Source organism: Apodemus sylvaticus, chromosome 6 (genome assembly GCF_947179515.1).
Source record: "Apodemus sylvaticus chromosome 6, mApoSyl1.1, whole genome shotgun sequence".
In the NCBI taxonomy this organism is placed as follows: domain Eukaryota; kingdom Metazoa; phylum Chordata; class Mammalia; order Rodentia; family Muridae; genus Apodemus; species Apodemus sylvaticus.
The window spans coordinates 71,235,336-71,248,219 of NC_067477.1; the positions used below are offsets into that span (position 1 = coordinate 71,235,336).

Here is a 12,884-nt window from a genome sequence, read left to right on the forward strand (position 1 = left end):
TGCTCATTCCATATAAGTTAGTTTTGTCTACAGAAAACTCTAGAGTCTGGAGAGATGTCTCAGTGGTTAAGAACACTGACTGCTCTTCCAGAGGACCCAGGTTCAAGTCTCAGTACCACATGGCAGTTTAAAACTGGAATTCTAGTTCCAGAATTTCTGACACTGTCACACGGACATACATGCAGTCAAAACACCAATGTACATTAAATAAATTTTTAAAAGGAAATAGGCACTTAGTTAAATAAATAGGCACTTAGTCAGTAGCAATTTTATTGCTGACAGCCAAGCTATTATGCAATGTATTTTTCCTGTTAAAATACTTGACACATATTTTTTTTCCAAAAAAAAGTTACCTGCTTAGTCCTTGGAGTACATGCCTGTCTATAAACATAAAATTAAGGATATAAATAGAAAAATACCAGTCAATCCTACCTTTACTCTGTGTGGTAGTTCAGCGATAAAGTTATGAAAACACTACAAAAGAAGCTTGATAACATGATTCCTTATAATGTGTGGTTACGGCTAGTACACATAGTAACAGCTGCCTGTTCTTGGCTGATTTTAAGAAAAGATCCACATGAGTCAAAATATTTATACTTGATCTGTGTTTAAAAGCTGTTCTGTTTTCCTTGTGTGGTCAATGCAGACATTAAAGAGGGAACAGTGCTGTGTGTATAAGCGTCGGGGTCTTTTATTGAGCTTGTAGCTTACCTATCCATCTGTATGCATATTTGAACTCCCAGTGTTAATCCATGACATTTCTTCTTTCCTGAGTTTCTAAGGACCTAATTATCAAGTCTCGGCCAATCTAAATTGGGAGCTTCAGAGGAATGTTCATTTGTTTTAAACAGCTGTTGACATTTTTTTTGACACTGGTAAGCTATAAAGTTACATAGGCGTTGAGAATACACTTTGCACATTAGATCCCCTTGTACATATTCCTTGAGTTGTCAGATATTAGTTACTGCTGGGATTCTAAGAAATCTCTACAAATGCCTCTAATGACATCAGAAACAATTGGTTCTAATCCTGTGAACTCTCTGGTAAAGAAGGCGTGTGACTCTTTGGGTTTGGAGGCCATATCTTTCAGGTCGTCCAGAGGTGCCCAAGCCACACCAACAGAGAAGATGGTGATACCTAAAGTGGAAATAAGTAAGTTAATAATAGGTTTAGCTTACATATGGCTATATATTCCATACATTAATACATAGCTGCAGAGGAAACTACTTAATACATTTTTAAGTGAAATCTATACTAAGTTTTTTAGGTAGACCACAGTCATTTTGATTATGTCAAAAATAATTGGTCAAAACTCAAAGCTTTGCCATCAGCAACTGCATATTAATAACTTGATGAAAATACTGAGATTGTCAAACTATTCAAGACTGCACTGAACAAACTAAGAAGAGAAAATCAGGTTGATAAGTTTATGAAGCCCCTGTAGCAGGCACACACTTTGCAGTGAGAAGGAACTGCTATTGTCACTTTCAGACATTAAAGTGAGACTGGCACAGAGGACAGGTAAATGGGAAGGTTACACTGAGGAATGGGGGGCTCGAGGTACTCATTTCGTTCTAATTCAGTCTTTGAAGTTATAGTGACAAATCCATTTTATAGTAAAAAAAATTGTAGATCTTGGAGCAAGAGAGATGGCTCTGCAGGTAAGAACATTTGTTGTTTTTCCACCAGACCCGTGTTCAGTTTCCAGCACCTACATAGTTCACCAACATCTATAACTCCAGTTCCAGGGCATCCAATGCCCTCTCATGACCTTCATGGGCACCAGGTACACACATGATGCATATTCATAAACACAGGAAAAATGCTCAAATCTTTTGAAAAAATTATATTGGTGTTTTTAAGTTGCTAGTCTTTAAAGTAATCTGGTGAATAAAAACCTCCCCTTCTTGAGCTGGGTGTTGGTTGCACAGGCCTTTAATCCCAACACTTGGGAGGCAGAGGCAGGAGGATCTCTGAGTTTGAAGTAAGCCTAGTCTACAAAGAGTGTTCAGGGACAGCCAGAGCTGTTACACAGAGAAGCCCTGTCTTGAAAAACAACAGCAAAACCTCCCAACGGGATTTCAGTGGAGCTTGGAAGAATTTCAGTTCACTCAGACTCCAAAGCTCATAGAATATATATAAATTCGCACTGCAAGGATCCATTCCTCAAAAATGCTGACTCCTAGAATTCACAGGACCTCTCGCTTAATCCTAATACAACCATCTTACCTGCATCATGGGCAGCTGCAGCAGGGCCTCGGACATCATCATAGGACTGCCCATCTGTGACAATAACCAGGAAGTTTTTGTTGGGGCTGTCCCTTATGGGACCAAATACATTTCTAACGGTAAAGGAGATGGCATCACCAGTAGCTGTGCCACCACTCATGTAGCGGATGTTTGCTAGGACAGCTAGGACATTCTCTTTGGTGTTATAGTCAGTAAAACTGAATTCTGTGCGCTGGTCATAAGTGAACTGTACAGCAGCTATCTTGGCTCCAATGTCTGAGATTTCAAAAGTCTTCGCTATGTTAGAAACAAATTCTAGCATGAGGCGGAAATTGCTATCTCCAACACTGCTGGAGCCATCAATCAGAAAGGCAATGTTCACTGAGTTGTAACAGGTTTTGCTGCACATCATCTGTTCATGAGTACAGAGCTTCTGCACCAGAGGCTTTACATATTTGGTAGTGCCAAACCAGTTGGGCATGTGGTAAGAGAAGAAGCCATTATTCCGACACACAGCCTAATGGGAAAAGACAAAATATACCCCAAAAGATCAAAAGTTGCTTAATATTTCACAAATTATGTAGTACTGGAGAATGAACCTAGAACCTTACGCATGTGTCCCCAATCCTTTTGTTACTTTTCATTTTGAGCTAGGGGTCTTAGTTGCACAGGCTGGCACTGAACCTGTTGCCTCAGCCTCATTGAATAGCTGGGATTATAGGTTTATTCCTCTAGGCTCATATCAAACATTTTATGTTCACTAATCTAGTTAGGGGCTTGTCGGCCCCAAACTGAATCACTCCTTCCTACTAGCGAGAACCCTTGCACCTTACCTTGTCAACAAATGCAACATCTTGAACCATCCCCAGTTCTTCAGGGATGGGCTTGGCCACAGAAACTATAAATACATTGACACCAAACTCTCTGGCCACAATGCCTGCTTCCTCAATGTCATCAGAAGGCCAACCATCAATAAACACCACCACCACTTTTGGTATTCCTTTTCTCACACCAGTGTCTGCTGTAAAGAATTTCTGAGCAGTGTGCTTCAAGGCTTTTCCTAAAAAACAAGCAAATGAACAGAGTTTGTGGCAGCTCAGAATATATTTCTATTTCACGGTAACAACTTGATGCCATTAATAATTTAACTTGTGGAATTCAGTTAGCAAAAAGATTATTAATTGTTCTTCAGGCTTAGTTTTGGCTTCAGGCTTAGTTTCACAACTCAACACTGCTTTCCCCCTCCACCTTGCAGAAGTCCACCTTCCAGGATAGCCAGGGCTACGTAGAGAAATCTTGTCTCAAAAGAAGAAGAAGAAAAAAAGGAAAAATCAGCTGACCCGTTGGCATGTTTTCCATCATAAGATGATGTGCAGGAGAACTGTCACAAGGGCACAATGCTGTTTTGGGTTCTTATCTCTAAGCACTGAGTGCTTACCTGTGTTGGAGTTACCCCCTCGGAAACCTACTTCTTTTATGGCAAACAAGACATCTTTGGCTGACGTAAAGTTTTTCAAGTAAAATTCTATTTTGGGGTGTTCACTATAAAAATGAAAAAAGAAAGTTTTTCAGGAAAGGCAAATAATCAGATGACCTTAAAAAAAAATTACTGGCAGAGGAACTAGGTACAACTTTCAGTAACAACATAATGGCTCACAACCTAACTCACTTCCAGAGGATCTAATACCCCTTCTGACCTCCGTGGGCACCAGGCACACACATGATTCAGAGACATACATTCAGGGGGAAAAACTTACATAAATAAAAAGTTAAAGTCAGACCCAAGTCTTTTAAGTTACATAGTATACAGTCAACTAGCACATTGCTTCCACTCACTGGGAATGTTGCAGAAATATAACAAGTACAGTTGTTATGTTCAGCATTTATTGTATTTTGGATGATAGCTAAGCATACACAACTTCATATTTTCACAAGATAGAATTGTCCCAATTATTTAAAGAAACAGTCTCAGAACACTTAGGTAATATGCCTAAGAAACATGGCTGCCTTTTAAACTCAGACTCATGTGGCTCCAAAATCTAGGTTAGAACTGGAATAACAGACTGTGTGTATGCAGCATGTGAAAGCAGGCATGGCACAGTCTATACAACTGGGCACCGAGCAGGTAGGAGACAATTGGATATGACAGTACATCAGCAATCTGTTAGCCTAAGTCTCTCTGGCCAAGAGACAGTTAATTATTATTTGTATGTGTATGGCTACTTTGCCTGAGTGTTACATCAGTGCACCATGTGGATACCTGATGCCTAGAGAGGCGAGAACTGTTGACTGTTCTGGGACTGGGGTGACAGATAATGTGACAACCACGTAGGTGAACCTGTTTCACTTGGAAGAGTAACCAGTGCTCATGATCACTGAGCTATTTCCAGCCCCTAAGATTTGAGGACAGGGCACAAGGCAATGTACTGTAAAACACTACAATGTTTTAAAAATTACAATTTCTTTCTTTTATAAACAGTGACTTTGCCAATCCTAGTTATGAGGTTTAAAGAATTTCAGTTCATTTTAACTATATTTTGTTCATTAGAGACCATGTTGAGGACTGGGTAGATGGTTTAGTCCAGGACCTGGGTTTATCCCCAGAAACCATGTTAAGAGAGCTGAGTGTGCTGGCCTAGACTCATGATGCCAGTGCTGGGGAGACGGTTCCCTGGACATGCTGACCAGCCAGCCTTGCCTACTTGGCTAGTGCCAGGCCTACGAAATACCTCTTTAAAACAACAGAAAGTGAATGTAGCCTGAAGAATAAAACCTGAAGTTGTCCTCTACATTCTGCATACACATGTATATGCACCTGTGCACCTAAGCCAGACATAGTAGCTAGCATGCCTGTAATCCCAGCACCTGGGAGGCAGAGACAGACAGATCTCTGAGTTCAAGACCACCCTGGTCTATAAAACAAAACAAAAACAAAATTAAAAACCAGCCAACCAAACAAACAAACAAACCAGCAAAATCACAAGAAAAAAAAAGAAAGAAAAAATCAGCAGCTGAATCAAAGAAACTTGCTTAGGTGTTCATGAAGCTGATATTCCATTTTAAGTCAAACAACAAAGGGCTCGGTGTTTTAAAGACAAGGGGAGAAGGCTGCAGTATGCAGAAAAGTTAAATCACTTCTAAGCAGAGCCAGCTATAAAAGGTAACAAGCAGACTTGGAAGGCAGAGGCAGGGTTATCTCTTGCATTCAAGGCCAGCCTGGTCTACAGAGCAAATTCCTGGACAGTCAAGGCTACAACACAGAAACTATCTTGAAAAACAAACAACTCCGGGCAGTGGGTGCACACGCCTTTAATCCCAGCACTTGGGAGGCAGAGGCAGGTGGATTTCTGAGTTCGAGGCCAGCCTGGTCTACAGAGTGAGTTCCAAGACAGCCAGGGCTACACAGAGAAACCCTGTCTTGAAAAAAACAAAAACAAGAAAGAAAGAAAGAGAGAGGGGGGAGGGAGGGAGGAAGGAAGGAAAGAAAGGAAAAAGAAAAAAGTAACAAGCAGAATATCAGTGCTTGTGGTTGTGTGGGGCTACACACTGCTGATAGTATTAGCTGCTCAACGTTCTATAAAGCAATTTAGCAATTTAATCAGAGACTTTGAAAGTGAACTTTGCACCCAGGAATTCATCGGAATGGAGTAATCCAAACTGGATAGGAAGCTGACGGAAGGCTTCTCGTCACAGGGTGCTTTAACCGTGAAAGCCAAGGGAGGAATGTCTACACAAGTGTGCCAAGGAACTAAAAAATAAGTTCAATGCACAGTTGCCTCAAGAAAATACTAAAACACTAAGGGGGAAAGTAAGCGGGGTTCAACATTTTTATAGCCTGAACTGCAGAAAAGGGGTGCATGCGTACAGATGAACATCTTCCCAAATGCAGAAAGGAAACAACTTCACAAAGGCTTGGTCTGAGAAATGTATTTCTTTGTACCCGCATTTCAGAAACCTCCTACAAGGAACGTAGTACACTGCTAAAACCCACCAATATTATGTTTATAGGCACGAAATGCAAGACGAGGTCATGTGTCAGAGCATGATCCATGAGTGAAGCTCTTTGGGGAGATTCTGAGAGCTCCTTAGAAAACTCCACATAAACAAGGCAGAAGGCTGTGATCTCTGTTCCTCCATCACACAGCTTGTTCTTGAAACTTACTTTCATGCCTCTCCCAGGTGTAATCATGGGAGTGGGTTTTACTCTAGATTAACCATCATTTTACCTGTTATTATTCAGAATGTTTGCAAGCAAGGGTTGCCCTCGTGACTGTATACAGCCTAAACTCATGCGACATTGCCGTTGTGACTGTATACAGCTTGAACTCAAAGTGACCTTTGCTCATACAACCTTGCTTAATCCTCAACGCCCTCAGATTATAAATTGTCTGATACCCTGAATAAAGTTGCCTACTGGATGAAACTCTAATCCACCTTTTTTTTGAGGCTCCACTCTCCCAGGTTCACACTGCCAACTAGAGCCGTTACAGCCACGCTTGGATCCCGGTGAAGGAACATAGAATGGACAACAGAAACAAGCAAGCAAGCAAGCTAACAACAAACCAGCAAAAAGGCAGGGAACAGAGTTTATGGCTGCCTCCTCCCAAAAGGAAAACCCAAGAACTGAGTGAAGCAGAGAAAGGTGTCCTTTTATGCCACTGACACACCGAGCCCTGCAGTCCACCCAGGCAGTCTTTGATGTTGTTGTTGTTTGCAGTGTTGGGGACTGAGAACTTTTCATGTGCATGCATGTGCTTTCAGGGATTTTTTTTTTTCAAGGACTTGGGTCTCACTCTGCAACCCTGGCTGGCCTATTTGCTACATAGTCCAGGCTGGCCTTGAGTTCACAGATGAGTACAAGGCAATTGCCTGCCTCTGCCTCCCGGGTGCTGAGACTAAAGGTCTACACCACCGTGCCCAGCCATGCACAGACATTCTTAAATCCCGAGTTTATAGTTTGGACTACAGCTTGTCCAGATTTAAGTTATGTTTACTGAAATCAATATAACAGCTCAGTAGGTTGCCATCAGTGAAGACACCATCATCTCTTTAAGGTTGGTACCTGGCTTGAACGAGGCCCACGTGTGGTCCTTCTGTTCCAATTCCCAACATTAGTGCCACTTTCCCAACAAAATTCTTCTGCAGATTAAATCGGCGCTGCCCTATATTAAAGCTTCCGTCGATGAGAAATGCAATGTCTGCCTTACAGTCTACGGAGAGGCAAAGAAGGGCTTCGTCAGTCTCCAGCGCTCACAAAGGAAATCCCTTTCCCTGAACGCACGCTTAGCTAACCTTTATTGCCAGTCTTCTTCTCTGGTGTTTTCTTTAGCCTTTTACCTGAAACAGAGGAAGCTCTTAGCAACAACAAGACATTTACACGGCGGGGACTTCCACCGGGGTGTGCCCATGGCAAGGGGTGCCAGTCTTAGAAAGACCTTTAGGTTCTTTTCATGGTCTTCTGGGCTGGGAAAGCGATACTCCAACAAAGAATCACAGCAGAACTGTGGCAGGCTATGTACTTGGTATGGATCTATCCAAAGCTTTGATATCTTAAACCACAATTCAGGCAAGGTTGAGGATACAGAGCCACATGATTATAATGTCTTTGAATTAAAAATGGCTACTAGCAGGGTCAGAGAGATAGCGTAACATGCAAGAGTGCTCACTGCTGTTGCAGAAGACCCAGGCTCAGTTCTCATCCTCACATCAAGACACTCAAGTTACAATAGCCTGTAACCTGGGCTCCAAAATAGCTACTACCCTCTTTTGGGTCTGCCTTTGCCTGCACACAAACCATGCACATAAATACATTCAAGCACGCACTAAACACAAAATAAATCTCTATAAGAATAAAACAAAGTGGTCACTGTTTTAGAAAAAGATATCTCTGGGTATATTTTTGTAGCAGACACAACGATTTCTTTTAGTCATATGACAGTGCAGAAACTAAGGGGATTTCATGAGGCAAACAGCAGGAAAGTGGTCTCTGACCAGTTTCTCCTCCTGGTCTATCAAACCAGGGAGAGATAGAAAGGACCTCCTGAGAATGGTTGAGTTAGGTTATAATAAAGAAGAACTGTGAATTATAAAGTAGAATGCTCCCATCCAAAAATACATCAGTAAATATGGGGTAGCTGCTTTGCCTCTTGTTAATATTAGTGTTCTGAAGGAAAGCATCCAACAACAACATTTATGACTCCAAATTATTGCCAGGTAACGGGGTCAGCTCAGCGTTTCCTACCTGAAGGTGGATGGGCTGTGGACACTGCCCGGCCTGTGGCTTCTTGGGTGCTGCTTTTTCCTTCTGTTGAAATGAGAAGTTTATTGTTTTTCTCCTTCCTTCTCTGCCATTAGGACATTATGAATCTAAAGTTCTACATGATAATTAAGGGAGTAATGGTGACCTCAGGTATAAATGTAACACTGACCATTAGGTTTGGAGAATCGAAATGCATTCTCGATGTATTTGAAAAGATCACCCAAACCTGAATTGCCTACTTTGACAGTTAGTTACTTGCTAAGTCTCTAGGCATCCAGATTGCAAACAATTCAGATTTTGGTTCCCACCATGTAAAGCGGGATTGCTACTTTCCCAGTCTTCCAAGTTTGGTTTGGGTGACTTGTACAATAACGGACTTCTTAACTGCAAGGTTTTCCAACAGAATCAACAAGGTAGGGCCAAGAAAAGCTGAACACTTCTTTGAGGAGAGTGGGGGCAGTGTTTATACACAGCTGAAAACAATGAAATTGTACCTACTGGTCACAGCGAAGGACGCGGACCATCTGGAAAGCATTTGAGACTGGATGCCATTGGCCTCTACCGAGGAATAGTTCTCTCGACCGGGAAGGCTATAGACACGCACAGGTCCCCCTGAGGTGCCAATCACTCCCCTGCAATGCAAGAGTTAGAGCTGAGACACTGTCCAATAGACAGAGCCATCTGTTGCGTATATTGGTCAAGAAAATAGCTGAGTGGAGAAGTTAGTTGCCTAAGAATGCTTGCTACAGGCCCTTGAAGATCTGCCTACACAGAAACACTTATGTCTGGAAAAACGACTCTGTACCATCAAACTTTTAAATGATGAGAATACACTGGTATCCTATCTCCTACATTTCAGAGATTCTGAATAAAGAGGCATCGAGTTTCTGAAAGTAGTTAACTGCATGTGCCCTTGACCAGTATTTAAAAAAAAGGAATCTCACCCCCACCTCTACTGTAGGATGGCACAGTATTGGATTACCATAGTGACATCAGCAAGATATTTAACAACCTTTAGTTCAGTCTTCCCACATAAAAACCAGAACAAGGCTGTGTCTACTGTAAGGCTTGTGATGGAACTTAAAACGACAAGGTGTGTAGTATAAAAACCCTATTATCTATGACACAATGAGGAATATTTTAGAATCATAGGAATGCGGCCACCAAGCACCAATGCGGGGCTGGAGGGAGGGAATGGCTCGGTGCTTTAAGAGAGCTTGCTGCCCTTCCAGAAGCCCCAAGTTCAGTTCCTAGCACTGTGAGGTAGTGCACAAACACATGTAACTCAACCTGCAAGGGATTGAACACCCTCACCTGTCCTCCATGGGCTCTCTCTCTCTCTCTCTCTCTCTCTCTCTCTCTGCTCATTGTCAGAAAGTTTCCCATGCACATTAGGTCATGCAGGAATACCCATGAAAATCTCAAAAATATGGCCAAAATTGGCACCAAAAGAAGCAAGCAAGTAGGAAAGGGGTCCAGACAGCTTAAGCTGGAAAGGAAGCAATCACACCTGTGCTGACTCACATGGCCACACCCCTCGCACGTGCTAGGGCTTACCTGTGCTGACTCCCACGGCCACGCCCTTCGCAGTGCTCGGCTTACCTGTGCACAGCAGCCCCACAGATGCTCGATACTGAAGCATACACTATGTTCCCAAACACAGAGAATTCCTCCAGAGAGCAGCCGCCTGGGCAGAGAACGTCTGCTTTCTCTTTTCGGATATCCAGGCCTCTGGTGAAGCAGGTGACAGGGATGGGAACTGAAGAGAAAGGGTGTGTCATGTAAGAGCCCCTGGGCTTCTTCATGGAGGGAGCACTGCAGGGATTATATTTATTACCCCAACTTCTATACTTCTACCAAAACACTGACTTAGATCTTGACACTGTGTTAGATACTATCAAGTCCAAAGGGGTTTCCAATTTAATCTAGGGCCAATGTGACATTCTTCCCAGTTCTCTGTCAATTTGGAAAATAACGTTAATCTTTGATCTAGAAATAAAAAAACCCTAATTGCGATGAAATTATTCACAGTTATTTATGACGATGGTAAATCTGTATTGAGCCTTTGTGGAATGTCTTCCTAGACACATGCCAAAGTCTTCAAGCTACCCTCCCCAGGGGGCTCTTAGCTGGGTGACCGGATACAGTCAGGGCCTTACAGTCCCACATTCACAGAAGCCAACCAGTTAACTGGTGTCTGGAGCCACAAAATTCTATTTACTCAAACACTTTACAATTGAGGAAATGGAAGTCATAGAGTTAATTAGCCTATGGAGCACTCCGAAAACTTCAATCTGATTATATCTCTGGTTCTGTCCAAAGGGATATGAAAGGCAGCAAATCCTTTTTTTTTTTTTAAGAAATCACTCTAATATGCTTAAATATTACAGTCAGACCAATTTAAAAAGGAGGAGAAGGAGGAGGAGGAGGAAGAAGAAAAGAAGAAGAAGAAGAAGAGGAAGAAGAGGAAGAAGAAAAGAAGAAGAAGCAGAAGAAGAAGAAGAAGCAGAAGTAGAAGAAGAGGAGGAGGAAGAGGAAGAAGAGGAGGAGAAGGAGGAGGAGGAGGAAGAAGAAGTGGAGGAGGAGGAGGAGGGAGAAGAAGAAGAAGAAGAAGAAGAAGAAGAAGAAGAAGAAGAAGAAGAAGAAGAAGAAGAAGAAGTAGTTGTTTTGCACCTAGAGCTCACGAAGCCAGCCCTGCACTCAGGAAGCTGAGGAAGGAAGATTGCCTTAAGTTTGAGGCTAGAGCAGGTTACACAGTGAGTGTCAGCCTGAGCTAACAATGACACCACTTTAAAAATGCAGACAAACAAGAAAGTTACTATGAAAGGTGTTAATTTGTCAAATTACAACAAACCCCAAAAAGGTAATCTCTCAATTTACTGATGATTAAATCGAGATTAAGATTATTAAATATGATTTTCCAAACACAGGGGATTGAAGTTATCCAAGACTTTTGTAAACAGAAGCTTTGTTTTGTTCTGTTTTGTTTTGTTTTTCCCCTCGTCCCCACGTGGCATGACCGGATGGTTTTGCAAGTTGAGTAACTTGCCTCTGCCAAGGACCCTTGCCTGGACCCTGGACGAAAGGGGAAGACGCAAGGTGCAATACCAAATGCTCGGGCTCTGTTAAAATCCTAACTTCAAATAGGAGCCTTGCACAATAACCCCAATCTTTTCCGTTTTCAGCGACGGGGGTGCGGGTAGGTGGGAGTGGGGTGGCTGCGATGTCACTGGAATCCTAGACCGAGATTGTCTGGAACTGCTAACACTTGTTTTGCTGGTTAAAAGGTACTTACCATTTCTACTTTGAAGAAAAGCATGCATAAGATTTTAGAAAGGAAATTGTCTCTTACATCGCAGAAAAGACACGGAACCACACTTGGACTTGTACACGTGGAACAAACTCTTTTGAGGCTCCCAGTGAGCGATAGGAACCGCTGAGGCTGTTTTCCATAGGGGTTACTTGCACAGCAAGGTGATCGGACTAGGTGGGACCAGGACGTGAGCAGTCCTCCTCTGTGGGCTGGGACCAAACAGTTGTCCCCAGCCCCGAAAACAATGGAATAACTCGGGACGAATGGTCCCGGGGCTACGTGGCGTGTGCCCGGGAAGGAGGCGCTGACCCCGGGGACCCTGGCGTGGAAAAACAGGTAAGCCCCGGGGGCTGCTCTGGAGATGGGTGAGGGCGGGTCTCCGCTTCTCCAGCCCCGCAATTCCCCGCAGGTCCTCAGCCTGCGCGGACTGACCCCGTGCCTCCCTGCCTCCTCCGCCCGCACCTAACTCACCCGCTCCCTCGGCACGCGCGAGCCGGGGCAGCAGCAGCGGCAGCAGCAGCCACGCACCTGCGGAGAGAGGGACAGCGAGGTGGCTGCAGCCTCCGCCCGCGCGGGAGGGCGAGGGGAAGGGGATGGGAGTGTACCCACCGAGGCAGAGAGCAGGGATCCAGGACGAGGGCATGGCGGGGATCTCCGTGGACCTGCGGGAGAGTGAGTCGTGAGCGAGGCTCGCCGGGGAACGCACGGGGCCCTGCGCTCCTCGGAAGCCGGCCACGGGCGGGAGAGCCCGGCTGCTGCAGTTCGTGCAGCTCCAGACGCTCTGTGCCACCTCGGACCGGCCAAGGGACGCCAGGACACATGGACAGGGACACAGACCCTGTGCACCACCCCGGGTCCCGCACCTGCGTGGGATCCTCCCGGCTACACCCGAGTGCGGTAAGCACGGCTCGGTGGCGGCTATAAAGACAAGCGGTGCGCATGAGCAATGTGCGGGGGGCGCTGGTGGGGGCTACGGTTCCCGGCCCCCCACCCCCCGTAGGGCGGTGGCCGGCCAGCTCCGCCCTCCGCCCCCCCCCCCCCCCGACAGTCTCGGGGGAGGCCAGCGTACTGGCGCCTCTCCCT

At 44.4% G+C, this 12,884-nt stretch overlaps 1 protein-coding gene and 1 long non-coding RNA gene across 2 annotated transcripts in view; one reads left to right on the top strand and one right to left on the bottom strand.

Annotated features, from left to right (window-relative positions):
- Positions 1 to 237: 237 nt before the first annotated feature.
- Coch (cochlin) lies at positions 238 to 12,776 on the bottom strand. Its single transcript, XM_052185880.1, has 12 exons — positions 12,665 to 12,776; positions 12,411 to 12,463; positions 12,273 to 12,329; positions 10,091 to 10,247; positions 8,987 to 9,120; positions 8,471 to 8,533; positions 7,522 to 7,566; positions 7,292 to 7,439; positions 3,668 to 3,771; positions 3,063 to 3,289; positions 2,230 to 2,746; positions 238 to 1,137 (listed from the first exon to the last, which is right to left on the bottom strand). The coding sequence occupies exons 2-12, from the start codon at positions 12,442 to 12,444 to the stop codon at positions 962 to 964; spliced, it is 1,662 nt and encodes a 553-aa protein (XP_052041840.1). The 5' UTR covers positions 12,445 to 12,463; positions 12,665 to 12,776; the 3' UTR covers positions 238 to 961.
- Positions 11,145 to 12,884, top strand: part of LOC127687355 (uncharacterized) — a 118,648-nt gene continuing 116,908 nt past the window's right edge. Inside the window, exon 1 of the long non-coding RNA XR_007978374.1 lies at positions 11,145 to 12,137. This is a non-coding gene — a long non-coding RNA (uncharacterized LOC127687355). The remainder of the gene's footprint in view (positions 12,138 to 12,884) is intronic.